This window comes from Pristis pectinata, chromosome 37 (genome assembly GCF_009764475.1).
Source record: "Pristis pectinata isolate sPriPec2 chromosome 37, sPriPec2.1.pri, whole genome shotgun sequence".
NCBI classification, from domain to species: domain Eukaryota; kingdom Metazoa; phylum Chordata; class Chondrichthyes; order Rhinopristiformes; family Pristidae; genus Pristis; species Pristis pectinata.
Genome location: NC_067440.1, coordinates 13,616,070 through 13,632,634, shown reverse-complemented (window position 1 = coordinate 13,632,634; position 16,565 = coordinate 13,616,070). Strand labels below are relative to the sequence as shown.

The following is a 16,565-nucleotide window of genomic DNA, read 5'->3' as shown; positions in this document are numbered from 1 at the left end:
CGCGGGCAGGGAGTGTCCCAGAAGGACAGTTTACCTGCCTGGGTGAAGTGTGCCGTGACGCACAACCCGAGAGCAAGGCCCACAGTGTAGGATGTGGGGTGACAGTGCTGGCCCAGGTGTAATATCTTTGACCCATAACATACGGTCTGTATGGTTGGACCTAAAGCAGAAAGCCCGGGCTCAAGGTCTCAGATCTGTAACACATGGTCCACGGCCCAGTGAACGGTGCTCAAACCCTCAGGTCAAACAAGAACAAGGCCAAACTCAAAGCTCACAGGTCAGCGTGAAGTCCCCAGAACTAAGTTGGTTTGCAAGGCCAGAGTACAAAGCCTAACTTAAAGGCCACATATCCACAGAGGGCACGTCCTCCACACTGAGGGACACAACATTTCAACTGAAAGCATTCGGGGGTTAACCAGAAATAGGTCTGTGCCTTCAGAGCCACGGGAAAAGGCTGGGATCCTTCTCATTGACCTTAGAGAAATTAAACTGTTCTCAAAGGGTTTGCAAAACTTCTCTCACCTGTAGTAAACTTAGCTTCACCCAATACAAACCCTCAGGTACTGGGTGATTCTTAGCCCTTCGTTGTGATGCATTGGCCAAAAGCAAGGAGAAAGGCGAGGGGGTGTGGGAGAGTGGGGGGAGGGGAAGGGGAGGGCGTGTGTGTGTGTGGGGGGGGAGGGGAAGGGGGCATGTGGGAGTGGGGGAAGGGGGTGTGAGAGTGGGGGGAGGGGAGGGGGAGGGGGTGTGGGAAGGGGGAGGAGAAGGGGTGTGGGGAGGGGGTGTGGGGGAGTGGGAGTAGGGGAGTGGGAGTAGGGGAGTGGGAGTAGGGAGTGGAGTAGGGAGTGGGGGAAGTGGGGGGAGGGGAAGAAGGTTGGTAACTGGTTTAGCATTGTCACATGTACCGAGATACAGTGAAAAGCCTTTGTTTTTCACGCTATCCAGACTGATCATTCCTTACATGAGTACATCGAGGGAGTACATAAGGAAAACTAAACAGAATACAGAATATAATGTTACAGTTACAGAGAAAGTGCAGTGTGGGCAGACAATAAGGTGCAAGGGCCACGATCAGGTAGACTGAGAGGTCAAATGCTCATCTTAATTGTACAAGAGTCCATTCAACAGTGGGGTAGCAGCTGCTTTAGCCTGAGGTTGGGGACAGTTATTGAAGGATAAATGTCAGATTAACAGAGAAGACAACTATCACCGGTGTGATGGTCACACACACTGACCAGCAGGTGTTACCAGCAGGGGTGAAAATATCGTACCTTTACCTGCCTGGGGAGGTCACTGTGAGTAGACTGCCCCCTGTGCTGGTGGCAACACTTCTGTCATTGTACTGTGAGCCTTTCACACACTGGGATTCAAACCAACCAATGGTGGGGAGAGGGTATGGGGGAGTCCACAGCTCCTCACCAACCCTTGGGCAGGGGTAGAGAGAGACCACAAAAGGTGGGTCAATTGGTTGGATGCTGGAAAGCAGGGTTAACCAACACGGCATGGCAACCGGACAGATCCAGCTCAGTTCACAGCATCAGACACTTCAAGCAGTACCTGCCCTCTGTTAACCTGACATTCACCCTTCAGTAACCCCCTGACTTCCCCTCAACATTCCCCACTGTCCCTCCCCCACTCCAACACACCCTCCCCTTCCCTCCCCCGTCCTCCCAACCTTGATCTCCTCTCCTCCTCGCACTCATTCTCCCAGTGTACTCCATCCCAATGGATCCAAACCCTTTCCCATTCACCCTCACCCACAGAATTCCTGACAGAGAGTTAAAGATTAATATATACAATTATGGTAGACCACACATTAAAACAAATCAACAATTTACTGACATAGTTCATCACACGAAGCACAGAATCACTTCTGTCGCATTGTTTAGTTGCATTTTCTCAGCAGGGTTTCTGTACAATTTAATCTCGGCTGTGGGGTGGTACCGGGATCCCACGCCACAGAGCTCACTCCATTACCTCAATCTGTGGCAGCTTGCTCTGCACAAGATTGTTAACATTTCCCTACATTAGACAGAGCCCACAACTCCTTCAGCAGCTGTGAGACCCCGAGGTGGTGAACAGAATGGGGAAACGATACGTGTCTCTCACTGAACTCCACCTGGCACGTGCTGTCCAGTAAATGACTGAACATACTGCTCTCACCAGGAACAGCGACCTGGGCAAACTATCCCAGCCCAAGCCCTGTGCGAGACACTGCAGACCCTCCTGAGAGTGCGGCACCTGCCTCCTCATGGGCTCACCCACCTCGTCACTGTCAGTCTGGCACTCTCCCCTCCCCTGACATGACCCCCCCTCACACAGTCTCTAGCCAGTGCTCTCTCCCAACACCCAGCATTGTCCGTCTCCCAGCACAGCCCCTTCTCCCACACTCACCCCCCTCTCCTCATCCTGCCCCATTCCAGCACTGCCAACACCCTTAATGGGATGGTACTCACCTACTGAACCCCATCACTACCCTTCCCACATACTCCCCTGGCCTCAGTACCGCCCCTTATTTTTTTGTATAAAACGTTTATTAGCTAAAAGCACTACAGAAGACCACAAATATCAAATACATATATCCAATACAGAAAGGATCAGCTAGTCAACTACAGAACTTCAGAGATTACCATAAACTAATACCCGCGAAAACACACATACGTCATTACGCGCGCTACCGCAACACTCAATACTTCATATCAAAATCGTATTGGTGTTGTCCACGACACACGCGATCCTGAGGGGCCCACCGAGCGTGGAACTCGGCCAGGGCGCTCGTGTCAGTACCGCCCCTCCCACAGCGTGACCCTCCCTCAGTACCACCCCTTCCACAGTGTGACCTTCCCACAGTGTGATGCTCCCACAGTACCACCCCTCCCACAGTATGACCCTCCCTCAGTACTGGACTGGCACTGACAGCCTGAACCACAGGTTGGTCTTTGCTGTGGGGACTGAACCCACGACCTTGAGGACAAGTGAGAGAGGAGGCCACCTCTGAGCCACGGCCAATGCAACACAAGTTGCCAGATTTACGATGCACAGTCCAGGAAAACTGAAACACTCAAGCAATGTGGACGTGTGTATATAAGCAGTACACGCCCTGAACCATACCACATCCTGAGGGAATGGAATGGTGAAGGGATGCAGTTTAGGGCCTCACAGGGTTCCTCGAGTCCCCTCTCGCCAACCTGAAGGCATCAGTGATGGAAATAATGACGTGTCTGTCACAGTGAAACCTCGCTGAGGACACACACAACCTGCTGGATGGACTCTGCGGGTCGAGCAGCATCTGTAGGGGGGAAGGAAATATCAACATTTTGGGTCGAAACCCTGCATCAGGTCTCAACCCGAAACGTCAACAATGCCTTCCCCCCCAGATGCTGCTCGACCAGCAGAGCCCCTCCTGCAGATTGTGTGTTGCTCCAGATTCCAGGATCTGCAGTCTCTGGTATCTCACAGAAGACACATGGTGTGCCAACAGCAAAAGCGATCTTACCCTAAACCCCCTACATGCTGTTAGATGCACCCCCTACATCCACCTACGTTGCTGATGGATGAAACAGGAAAACGTACCTCGATTTTCCACAGGCATTTCATACTGTCACAAGTGATACTGCTCAAAAGCAGGGCTAGATCGTCAGAAAACAGATGTGACTTAAGGAATGGGAGAGGACAGCCATAGGGAGAGTGGGAATGGGAAGTGGATGGAGGTGTCTGCACAGGGAACAGTCTGGACCCAGAGCTGGGTTTACAGTCCTGGTGCAGATCAGCTGAACTGATGGAGCAGAGGGAAGGAGATTTAATACAAAGAGTCTGACAGGATCCCCCGCCATCAACATCCTGAAGTGACCACTGACCACAAACTCAGCTGGCCCAGTCACACACATACAGTGCCACAGAGACTGGGTATCCTGAGGCAAGTGACCCAGCTCCTGACATTCTAGAGCCTTCTCATCACAAGACACAGGTTGGGAATTCGATGGAACTCTCTCTTCTTGTCTGGACAAGTGCGGTTTCAACAATACACAGGAAGCCCGACCCCACCCCGGAGAAAGCAGACCAATTGATTAGCAGCCCAGCCACCACCACTGGCACATGGTACCATCCATGAAATGCACCGTTACCCAGACCACTTCAACAGCACCTCCAATTCCCTGGGGAACACCACCACTTGCAGATTTCCCCCCCAGTATGCCCGATATATACCACAGCTCCTTCATCAAAACCCCAGAACCTCCTCCCCAGCAGTACCACGGGAGCAACTGCCACACAAAGGCAGCAGCTGTTCAAAGAGGCACCTCACTGCCAAATTCTCAAGAGAAATTAGGATGGGCAATAAATGCTGCTTTTTTTGCACTATTTAGTTATTTTGTAATTTAAAGTAACTTTATGCCTTTGCACTGTACCGCTGCCGTAGAACAACAAATTTCACATCATCTAAGACAGTGATAATAAACTGATTCTGATGTTGCCGGCAAGAACAACACCCTGAAAACAAATGTAATAAAAGACCCGGGCTAGTCAATGGCAGATGAAGTTGAACAGGGTGAAATGGAAAGTGCACTGTGCATTAGGGAGACAAATTCTCTTCCAAGACCTTTCCAAGGGGGGAATGGAAAGAGACAGTGGAAGTAGCTTCTGACCTGGTGTCTTTAGCAGTGGGAATTAATGACCAGCATCTCAGTGTGAAGATCAGGGGGAGTGACGGATGGGAACACACTGGGTTCGGCTTTGATTGTGACCATGTAAGTGGCAGAAGCAGACCCTGCAGATAAAGTCAGCAGCTCATCTCTGGTTCTGTAGCAGGGTTGGAAGGGCAGTGTGCTGGGCAACCAGGGGCTCTGGACGGTGCTCAGGTACTCTGGACAACAGAGAAAATGCAACCCAGCCACAGACTGTCGGGTTTGTGGAGAGGCTGTGGGGCTTGGGTTTAGGTTAGGACAGTCCCTGTTTACACAGCGAGGATTGATTTACCACTTTGTGTCTGGGTGGCCAAGGTACAGAACACATGTAGGAAACAGTTGGATATTGTAATGAGAAACAGTGCGCGAGGGGTTGTGGAAGGTCGCAGTTCCACAGGCACCAGGCTTCACCATTCACGTGCATTACACAAACCGGCAGCATGCAGACCTGCAGAAAACACTACACAAACCTGCACCAGGACACAGTTCACTGAACTAACCAACACTTTGATACAGTTCTGCCCCAAAATGAAGCATAAAAACCCCAACCAACACAGTGGAGGAACTGGGATTGGATGGAGGTATTCCACTTACACATGTGTGCACACACCCAGACGTGCACACACCCAGACGTGCACACACCCACTCACCTATAAAACCCATCACACTGTTCCATGGCTGAACGAATTTCAAATCATTGGCTGCCCCCTCCCTCACATGGGGCAAAGAGACAGGGTGGGGGGAGAGATGGCAAGGGTGGGTGGAGAGCGTTGGGGGGGGAGACGGCGTGGGAGAGATGGTGCGGGAGGGCGTTGGGGGGGAGATGGCGCGGGAGGGCGTTGGGGGGGAGATGGCGCGGGAGGGCGTTGGGGGAGAGATGGCGCGGGAGGGCGTTGGGGGGGAGATGGCGCGGGAGGGCGTTGGGGGGGAGATGGCGCGGGAGGGCGTTGGGGGGAGATGGCGCGGGAGGGCGTTGGGGGGAGATGGCGCGGGAGGGCGTTGGGGGGGAGATGGCGCGGGAGAGATGGCGCGGGAGGGAGTTGGGGGAGAGATGGCGCGGAGGGCGTTGGGGGGAGATGGCGCGGGAGGGCGTTGGGGGAGAGATGGCGCGGGAGGGCGTTGGGGGGAGATGGCGCGGGAGGGCGTTGGGGGGGAGATGGCGCGGGAGGGCGTTGGGGGGAGATGACGCGGGAGGGCGTTGGGGGCGAGATGGCGCGGGAGGGCGTTGGGGGCGAGATGGCGCGGGAGAGGTGGTGGGGGCGGAGAGGTGGCGGGAAGAGATGGTGAGGGAGCAGAGAGTTGAAGAGCAGTGGGGAGGGGGCAGAGCTCTGTGGGATCAATGGGTGAGGCAGAGGATGTGGGAGCAGTGAAGAGGGGACATAGCATTGCAGGATTGGCGGGGAGGGGTGTGTGTGGGACAGGGAGGGGTTGGGAGAATATATGAAAATTCCAGAACATGAAATGAGAGATGGAGAGCGCAGTGTGGGAGATGGAGAGCGCAGTGTGGGAGATGGAGAGCGCAGTGTGGGGCAACGGAGCGAAGGGGGGAAAGGAGAGACAACCTGAGGAAATCAAAAGCAGAGGGGAAGTCAGTCATAGGACTGTAAAAGATAATGCAAAAGGGGTGTTTCGGGAAGGGGCAAAGTTCTGTGGGGTAAATTGAAACACCAGGGGTGTTGGGTGGGGACAAATTTGGCAAGTGGGATAGACTGGGGATGTGGAGGAAATGGGAGGGGGTTATTGAGAGGGGTAAGTGGGGGATGGCGGGAGGGTAAGAGGGGGATGGCGGGAGGGTAAGTGGGGGATGGCAGGAGGGTAACAAAGATATCAGGGTAGCTGGGAAGTGGGAGAATTGGAATGGTTAAATGGAAGACAGTGGGTATAGAGGGGTCGACTGGGGATGGGGGTAACGGGATGTGGGTAACTGGGGATGGAGGGGTAACGGGATGGAGGGGTAACTGGGGATGGGGTCAACCGTGGGATTGGGGTGACGGTAGGGGTGACGATGACTGAGGGGCTAACGGGGAGGGGGTTCCGAGCACCTTACCGGCGCCGAGTATCGCTGCTTCTTCGCCTTCCTGACATTACTGATGAACCGGCGCCCCATCTTCTTCGCGTACCAGACGGACACAAACATCGCTGTCGGCCCGGGGACCGACCCCCTCGCTCGGTGCCGCTTTCAAAGTTCAGCCCGGCTGCCCATCGCAGGCGGCGGGGCTGAGTCGGGGACGTCGGCCGGCTGCAGCGGCTCCGGGAGCGGGCAGGGTCCCGGGCTGCGGCCGCTCGCTCGGTGGCTCCGCCGGCGACAGCGCCTGGCCAGCGGCTGGTGAACGAGTCCTCGCCCGTCCGCCCCCCACCAACGACCTGCCTCGCACACTCGCACTTTACAGGAGCCCTGCCCCTCCCTCTGTGCCAGGAGGCTGCCAGCCCCCCTTAACCCCTCCCCTGCCAGCCCGCACTAACCCCTCCCTTGTCAACCCCCTTAACCCCTTCCCTGCCAACCCCACTAACCCCTCTAAATCCCCCCACACTAACCCCTCCCCTGCCAACCCCACTAACCCCTCCACCTCTAACCCCCCACACTAATCCCTCCCCTGCCAGCCCCCTTAACCCCTCCCCTGCCAACCCCTCCCTTGTCGCCAACCCCACTAACCCCTTCCCTGCCTACACCCCTTAACTCCTCCCCTGCCAACTCCCCACTAACCCCTCCGCTGCCAACCAGCATTAACCCCTTCATGAGGATGTTGCCAGGACTCGAGGGCCTGAGTTATCAGGAGAGGTCGGGCAGGCTGGGACTTTATTCCTTGGAGCGTAGGAGACGGGAGACCTGGCAGAGGTTTGTAAAGTCACAAGGGGCATAAAAAATGTCTTTTTCTCAGAGAAAGGGAATCAAGAACTACAGGCCATAGGTTTGTCAGGGGAGACAAGACTTAAAGAGGGACCCGGGGGGGGGAGGTAACTTTTTTACCCAGAGGGTGGTCCGTATATGGAATGAGCTGCCAGAGGAAGTGGTTGAGGCAGGTACAACAACAACATTTAAAAGATACTTGGACAGGTCCATGGATAGGAAAGGTTCAGAGGGATATGGGCCACACACGGGCAAATGGGACTGATTCGGATGGGCACTTGGTCAGCATGGACCAGTTGGGCCGAAGGTCCTGTTTCTGGAAACTCTAACACCTGCCAACACCCCGTGCTATGTTGTGGCCCCTCCCTCCCACGTGGGTTCTGCCCTGGGATCTCTGAGCCATGTGTGTCTCCTGGAGTGAAGTGTCTCAGAACTGGGTGTTCACACCCTTCCCCTCTCTCCCTCAGACATACAACCCACTCCTTCACTCTCCCCTTCCCCCCTCCCTCCCCCTTCCCCCTCCCCCTCACTCTCCCCTCCCCCAACTCTCCCCTTCCCCCCTCTCCCCTGCCCCCTCACTCCCCCCGCCTTCTCCCCTCCTCACTCTCCCCCTCCCCCCTCACTCCCCTCCCCCTCCCCCAAACACTCACATCCACCCTCTCCTCCACTCTTACCATCTTCGGCACTCTCTGTATCCCCCTCCCCCTCTTCCACCCTCCTCCAGATCCCCACCCCCCACACCACCACCCGTGGTGACTGGGACCATTCACCCCTGGCCTGTTATCCACAATCTCAGCTCATTTTAGGCTCATTTGGAACCTGTGGTGAGTCTCTGCACCTCACTGGCTCAGGGAGGCTGGTATCAGGTGATGTTGCTGCTCTGGCTTCTTTTGCCCCCACTTGTACCTAAGCCACCGCTCTGACAGTGACTTGTTCAGAGACCATGTAAACACAGTCTCACCACACACACACACACACACACACACACACACACACAGGGACCAAGGACATAGGCAGGAGCCAGAGGCCAGGGACACCAGCATTGGTCAGAGCCCAGGGGAGCAACAAGCGTCAGCAACTGGCTCAAAGCAGTGAATTCCTGTGGCAATGTCATTGAGCAAACAGTAACCAGCAGGATCAACACAGTAACCAGCAGAATGAACAGTAACCAGCAGGATCAACATAGTAACCAGCAGGATGAACAGTGACCAGCAGGATCAACAAAATAACTAGCAGAGTGGAGTAACCAGAAGGATCAACAGTTAAACCAGCAGGGTGTAACAGTAACCAGAAGGATCAACTCAATAACCAGCAGCCTGAAACAGTAACCAGCAGGATCAATCAAATAATCAGCAGAGTGACACAGTGACCTGTGGGAACAATGTGATAATCAGCAGAATTAAGCAGTGGGGTGGTAGACGCTGTCCGTGTGGCCTTCAGTCGGGCATTTGACAAGCTCCTGCATGGGAGGCTGGTCCAGAAAGTTGGGGCTCGTGGGATCCAAGGTGAGCCGGACAACTGGATCCGAAACCGGCTGGTGATGGGAGGCAGAGGGTGGGGGTGGAGGGGTGTTTACTGATTGGGAGTGTGTGGCCAGTGGTGTACCGCAGGGAGTGGTGCTGGGCCTGCTGCTCTCCCTGACGTATGAACGTGGGAGGAATGATTAGTAACGTGGAGGACGACACAAGGCTGGTGGTGTTGTGGACAGCGAGGAAGGTTGTCTAAGGCTACAGCGGGATATACATCAGACGGAAAGTTGGGCAGAGCGTTGGCAGGTGGAATTTAATCCCGGCAGGATGAGGTGATTTTGGGGAGTCACATAGGGGCAGAACATTGACAGTAAATAGTAGGGACCAAGGAATGTTGACGAACAGAGTAACCCTGGGATTAGTCCATAATTCCTGACAGAGGCAACACAGGTAGGTAGGGTGGTGGAGAAGGGATGTGGAATACTTGACTTCATAAATTGGGGCACAGACTATAAAAGTTGGGGGTTATATTGCAACTTTACAAGCCACCGGTTAGGCCACACTTGGAGCAGCGCGCAGTTCTGGTCACCACACTACAGCAAGGCTGTGGTCGTGCTGGAGAGAGAGCAGAGGAGGTTCACCAGGACGTCACCTGGAGTGGAGGACGACCGTTATCGGGAGAGGTTTGATAGGCTGGGCTTGTTTCCCTGGAGCGAGGGAGGCTGAGGGATGACCCGAGAGAGGTTGATAAAATGATAAGAGGCTCACATAGGGAAGGTCGTCAGAATCATTTTCCCGTGGTGGGGGAATCAAAAACAAGAGGGCACAGTTTGAAGGTGAGGAGTTTGAAAGAGGACCTGAGGGGAAAGTTTTAATACCGCGAGTGGGTGATATCTGGAGGTGGTGGAGTCTGGTACCATCACTACACAGAAACATACAGGCACTTAAATAGGCAGCATATAGAAGGAAAGGGACCTAATGCAGGCAAATGGGATTGGTGTAGATGAGCAAGAGGTCAGCATGGATGCTGTGGGCCGAAGGGCCTGTTTCTGTGCTGTACTTTGGGGAGCAGGGTTGGTTCGAGTCAAGGAGGCAGTTGGCGGAGGTCAGTGCCCCACAGGGCACCAGTTCTGAGTTGTTGGTACCTGCCCCGTGAGCAGTGTGGGCCTGACCAAGGAGATACCCAACGCCTCCCTGAGAACAGACCGTAGAAAGTTTACAACACAGAAGACCATTTGGCCCACTGGTTCAAAAACAGCCGAACCCCATCTTCAGGCACTGGGTCTTTGACCTTCCAGGTCACTGCTGTTGGAGAACGTGTGACGAGGGGTTCTGCCCCTCTCATCCCTTTAATCAGCAAGCCCCAACCTCCATCGCCTTCTGGGGTGAAAACAGCTCCCCTCCCCTCTGATCTTTCTGTGGACCACTTTACCATGTGCCTCCAACTTTCCCGAATGCAATGGGCACGCAAATTCACACAAAATTTAGAAAAGCATTAAACTTAAATGTTACCGTGCAGCTCTGAAGAAACTTACTGAAGACAAGGAACACAACCCAAGTGCCCCTGTGCCCTCCTGGAGCAGCAGAGGTGCTGATTGTACCTGTGAGGTCTCACTGAATAAAGTGCTGTCAACATTCACACGTTTAAAAAAAGTCATGCATTTTCAACACTTCCCAGGGCACCTTGCAGAAAAGTAATAATTTTCTGTAGTGCAGACACTTGCATAATCTGAAAGTCAATTTGCACACAGCAAGCTCCCAAAACTACCAGATGGTAATGAGCAGATAGACACTGGCTTGGCGATGTTGCTTCAGGACAGAGCACTGGCAAGAAGTCATCAGCTCTTCAAAATTATGTTTGTGGGATCTGTTATGGGAGGAGGCAGATGGAACCTTGGGTTGCTACGAGGAACAAGACACCCCTAAGTATTGCCTCTCCCTGTGGTGCTCTCTTCTGACACTGCTGCACTCCCTCAGCACTGCCCTCTCACAGGGGACCAATTCCTAGGGTACAAACAAAATGCTGGTGGAACTCAGTGGATCAAGCAGCATCTGTGGAGGGAAATGGAGAGTTGGAGTTTCAGGTTGAGACCCCCAATCCAGTTGAAGGGTCTCAACCTGAAAGTTTGACTCTCCATTTTCCTCCACAGATGCTGCCTGACCCAATGAGTTCCTCCAGCAGCTTGTGTGTGGCTCCAGATTCCGGCACCTGTCTCCTGTGTTCTGGGTATTGCCCTTCCAACAATGCAGCCTTCCCTCAGCACTCCAAGAAAGCTCACCAGCACCTCTGCTTCCTCAGAAGGCTGAGGAAATTTGGCATGTCCCCGTTGACCCTCAGCAATTTTTATCGATGCACCACTGAAAGCATCCTATCCAGATGCATCACGGCTTGGTACGGCAACTGCTCTGCCCGGGACTGCAAGAAACTGCAGAGAGTTGTGGACACAGCTCAGCACATCACAGAAACCAGCCTCCCCTCCATGGACTCTGTCTACACTTCTCGCTGCCTCGGTAAAGCAGCCGACATAATCAAATACCCCACCGGACATTCTCTCTTCTCCCCTCTCCCATCGGGCAGAAGATACAAATGCCTGAAAGCACGTACCACCAGGCTCAGGGACAGCTTCTATCCCGCTGTTATAAGACTAATGAACAAACCTCTTGTACAATAAGATGACTTCACAATCTACATCGTCATGACCTTATTGTCTGCCTGCACTGCATTTTCTCTATAACCGTAACACTATATTCTGCATTCTGGTATTGCTTTCCCTTGTACTACCTCAATGTGATGAAATGATCTGTATGGATGGCATGCAAAACAAAAGTTTTTCACTGCACCTCGGTACATGTGACAATAATAAACCAATTACCACTGACAGCCTGAACCACAGTTGGTCTCTGCTGTGGGGACTGAACCCACGACCTTGGGGACAAGTGAGAAAGGAGGCCACCCCTGAGCCACGGCCAATGCAACACAGGTTGCCAGATTTACGATGCACAGTCCAGGAAAACTGAAACACTCAAGCAATGTGGACGTGCTTAAATAAACAGTACACACCCTGAACCATACCACACCGCACAGAGCCCCGCCATTCTTTGTAATCCCAGAACCGTACCCAGTGATGATCCCCTCTGCTCTCCTCCCTGCCCCTTCCCCCATTCCACACCACCCCTGCCCTCTCTCCCTGCCCGCACATCTCCTCCTCTCCCCACCCTCACTGATACTACAAGCTGGAGAAGCAGTGTTCTGGGGAGACTTGAGATGACGTCCAATCTGGGGGGCAGGGGGAAGGAGGCAGGGAGGGGAGAGGGAGGGGGAGGGGAGGGGAGGGGGAGGGCAGAAGGAGGGGAAATGGGAGGGGGCAGGGGAGGGGAGTGGGCAGGGGAGGGGTGGAGAGTGGAGGGGAGGGGTGGTTGAGGGGGAAGGGTGCATGGGAAGGGGTGGGTGGAGGGGGTGGGGGAAAGGGGGAAGGAGGGCAGGGGGAAGAGGTGGGGGGAATGATGGCGGGGCAAGGGGGCTTGGGGCAAGGGGTGTGGGGGAAGTGGGGGGGAAGGGGAGGGGTAGAGGGTTGAGGGAGGAGGGTGGGGGGTGAGGGAGATGGAAAGGGGGAGTGGAAGGGGAGAAGGGGTTGGGGGTAAGGGGGTGGGAGAGAAGGGAGGTTGGGGAGTAGGGGGTGGGGAGAAGGGGGGTAGGGGAGTACTGCCCCTCCCACAGCGCAACAATGCTCTGGGTGAATTGACCAGCATTATGAGGGGCGTAGTGGACAGCGAGGAAGGCCATCAAAGCTTGCAGCGTGATGTTGACCAGCTAGGAATATGGGCAGAAAAATGACAGATGGAATTTAATGCAGACAAGTGTGAGGTGTTGCACTTTGGGAGGACAAACCAGGGTAAGACTTACACAGTGAATGGTAGGGCTCTGAGGTGTGCAGTAAAATAGGGGGACCTGGGTTCCTGTGTTCTGTGAAAGTGGAACACAGAATACTGTGTTCAGGTAGATAGGGTCGTAAAGAGAGCTTTTGGCACTTTGGCCTTTATAAATCAGGGCATCGAGTACAGGAGTTGGGATGTTATGTCGAACCTGTGCAAGACATTGGTGAGGCCGAATTTGGAGTATTGTGTGCAGTTCTGGTCACCTACCGACAGGAAAGATATCAATGAGCTTGAAAGTGCAGAGAAAATTTACACGGATGTTGCCGGGGCTTGAGGACCTGAGTTATAGGGAAAGGTTGAATAGGTTAGGACTTTATTCCCTGGAGCGCAGGAGAATGAAGGGAGATCTTATAGAGGTGTACAAAATTATGAGGGGTGTCGATAGGGTGAATGCATGCAGGTTTTCTCCCCCTCAAGTTGGGTGAGACGAGAACTAGAGGTCATAGGTTTAGGGTGAAAGGTGAAATATTTAAGGGGAATCTGAGGGGGAACTTCTTCACTCAGAGGGTGGTGCGAGTGTGGAACGAACTGCCAGCAGAAGTGGTTGATGCGGGTTCAATTGTAACATTTGAGGGAGGTTTGGACAGATACATGGATGAGAGGGGTTTGGCGGGATATGGTTCAGGTGCAGGTAGATGGGACTAGGCAGAAGATCAGGTCGGCATGGACTGGATGGGCTGAAGGGCCTGTTTCTGTGCTGTAGTGCTCTATGAATCGAACTCTGTGCCAGGCATGAGCCATCACCTCCTGGAACAGAGGTACAGATTCAGCCCATGGAGGAATAATGGGCAGTGAATGTGGGCTCCAAGGGAACACCCCGGTGGTCTCACCTCCTGCACTGCCCTTCAGTGGTCCACTAATGCTGAGAGTCAGTCATTCTCTTTGGGGTAATTCTGGTGACATTGAGGTCCTGATCAGCATCAAGCAGTTTGGAACCTTCAGAGACCCAATAAAGAACTACAAATGTCAGCACTCGGTGGGTGGGACACGTATCTCTGAGTCAGCAGGTCAAGGGGTCGAGCCCCACGGTACAGAGATAGAAATGCACAATGCTCTTGTAGTGCAGTGGTAAAGTAGTGCAGTACTGAGGGATGGGCAGTGCTGAGGGAGGGGCAGTGCTGAGGGAGGGTGGTACTGAGGGAGGGGCGGTACTGAGGGAGGGGCGGTACTGAGGCAGTGTCACACTGTGGGAGGGGCGGTACTGAGGGAGCACTGCACTATGGAAGGGGCAGTACTGAGGGAGGGTCACACTGTGGGAGGGACGGTACTGAGGGAGGGTCACACTGTGGGAGGGACGGTACTGAGGGAGCGCTGTCCCTAGGCCAACACTGAAGAGGGGGAACTGCTGAGTTGTTCTCTCAGAATTGAACCTATCTCCCGGCAGAAATTATAACAGGATGAAGGTCTCCTCATTTTCCTTTCCAATATTTCATTCCTCAACCAACAGTACTAAAGCGGACGACCTGGTCTGTTTGTGGGATCTTGCTGTGTGCAGATTTTCTGCCACTTTTTCAAGCATGCTTCACAAGTTCCTTCATTGGCTGTGAGACCTTGGCATGTCCCAAGGTGATGAAGGGCACCTGGGAAACTGTGTTTTCCTCATAGAGCTATACAGCAAGAGAACAGGCCCTTCGGCCCAACTCGCCCATGCTGACCAAGGTGTCTTCCCGAGCTAGTCCAATTTGCCTGCTTTGGCCCATATCCCCCAAACCTTTCCTGTCCATGTACCTGCCCAGATATCTTGTAAATGTTGTAATTGTACCCACCCCTACCACTTCCTCTAGCAGCTCATTGCATATACCCACCACCCTCTGAGTGAAAAACTTGTTTCTCACATCCCCCTTAAATCTTTCCCCTCTCAGCTTAAACCTGTGCCCTCTAAGAAGATTGTGACCTTATTTATGTCTTTCATGATTTTATAACCTTTCTAAGGTGACCCCTCAGCCTCCTTCATTCCAGGGAAACCAGTCCCAGCCTGTCCAGTCTCTCCTTAACTCAACTCAACTTAACTCAAGCCATCTTGTCTCAGCCACATCTTTGTGAATATTTTCTGCATCCTCTCCAGCTTAATCACATCCTTCCTATAGTGTGGCGACCAGATGTCTCACCAACGTCTTGTACAGCTGTAACATGACGTTCTATCTCTTGTCCTCAATGCCCTGTTCGCCGTAGGCAAGTGAGCCAATGCCTTCTTCACCACATTTCTACCTGTGTCACCACTTTCAGGAAACTGTGAACAAGTACCCCTCAGTCTCTCTGTTCTATAACACTCCCCAGGACCCTGTCATTCACCACGTATGTCCTGCCCTGGTTTAACTTCCCAAAATGCATCACTTCTCACTTGTCTGGGTTAAACTCCATCTGCCGTTCCTTGGCCCACTTTCCCAGTTGATCCAGATCCTGTTGGAACCTTAGGTGACCTTTTTCACTGTCCACCACACCACCAGTTTTGGTGTCATCAGCAAACTTACTAACCAGGCCAACTACATTCCCATCCATATCATTAATATAGATGACAAACAAAAAACAAAAAATTGCCTTTCCAAATGCTGGTAGATCCTGTCTCTCAGAATTCCCTCCAATAACTTTCCCACCACTGACGTTCAGCTCACCGGCCTGTAGTTTCCTGGCCTGTCCCTGCAGCCCCTTTTAATGAAGGCACAACATTAGCCACCCTCCAGTCTTCCATTACCTCCCCCAATTTACAAAAATCTCTGCCAGGGCCCCAGTAATTTCTTCCTTGTTTCCTCATTCCTGTGTTCTCTCTGAGACAATCACAGTATTCCAAAGCCTTGACAAGTGGCTTGGCTTACCCTGTGTTGGCACAGAGATATGCAGCCTCTTCTCCACCAACTTCCCAGAAGTAATTTCTCCTCTACCCCATGGTTTCTGGTCTCCCCCTCTGCAGGAACAGTGGGCCAGATGACCCTGAAGTCTATACGCATTAAAGGTTCATCTCCCAGGGCACTCCCAGACCTGGGAGAGAAATATCATTCCACGCAAAGGAAAGACTTTTATTTCTGGGAAAAGTATTCCATCTGAGAATGTTTGCAACTGGAGGATGTGCTGACTCTCGATTGACTGCAGGCAACAGTGCCTAGCTGCGCTCTAGTTGTTCCCTGGTCCAGGAAGCTGGGACATGAAGTAGGACTGAATTAGCACTGATGGGCTGAATGGCCTCCATACTATGATTCTATCCCTAGAAGCTTCCAGCCGAGGCAAGTATGATGGGGAGTGCAGGGCTATCGGAAAACCTTGTGACATCTCCCTAACCCAAGTCTTCCCTTCCTCCTGCTTGTGACTGCACAGGAGCCCCCAGACCTGACTGATACTTGCCCTTGCTTTCTGCCCTGTTTCTGTCAGTGTCCTGACTGCTCTCTGTGTCCAAGTTTCCAGAGAACTCTGCACAGTTCCCTGCTGCATTCACACGGAATTCAGTCAGATGGGCTGTTTCCGTCCCAGACCTTCCTCACAACCGAAAGTACCCTGACTGGTTGCATCATGGTCTGGTACGGTGCAGGAATGTGAAGAAGCTGCAGAGAGGAGTGGACTCAGCCCAATACATCCCGGGCACATCCCTCCCCACCATCGGTGGTATCTACAGGAGGCACTGCCTCAAAAAGGCAACAT

General features: G+C 53.3%; 1 protein-coding gene across 4 annotated transcripts in view; it reads right to left on the bottom strand.

Moving 5' to 3' along the window:
• The window catches only part of LOC127586609 (disks large homolog 4), a 188,586-nt gene that overhangs the window by 40,998 nt on the left and 131,023 nt on the right, over nt 1-16,565 (bottom strand). The window contains exon 1 of one of the 4 annotated variants that reach the window (XM_052044713.1): nt 6,725-7,017. The exons of 2 other annotated variants lie outside the window; for them this stretch is intronic. Coding sequence is in view for 1 of the 2 variants with exons in the window: in XM_052044715.1 (XP_051900675.1) it covers nt 6,730-6,819 (90 nt within the window). In the remaining variant the exon portion in view is untranslated. Of the gene's footprint in view, nt 1-6,724; nt 7,018-16,565 lie in introns of those variants that run through there. One more of the 4 variants, XM_052044715.1, reaches the window with a different exon arrangement.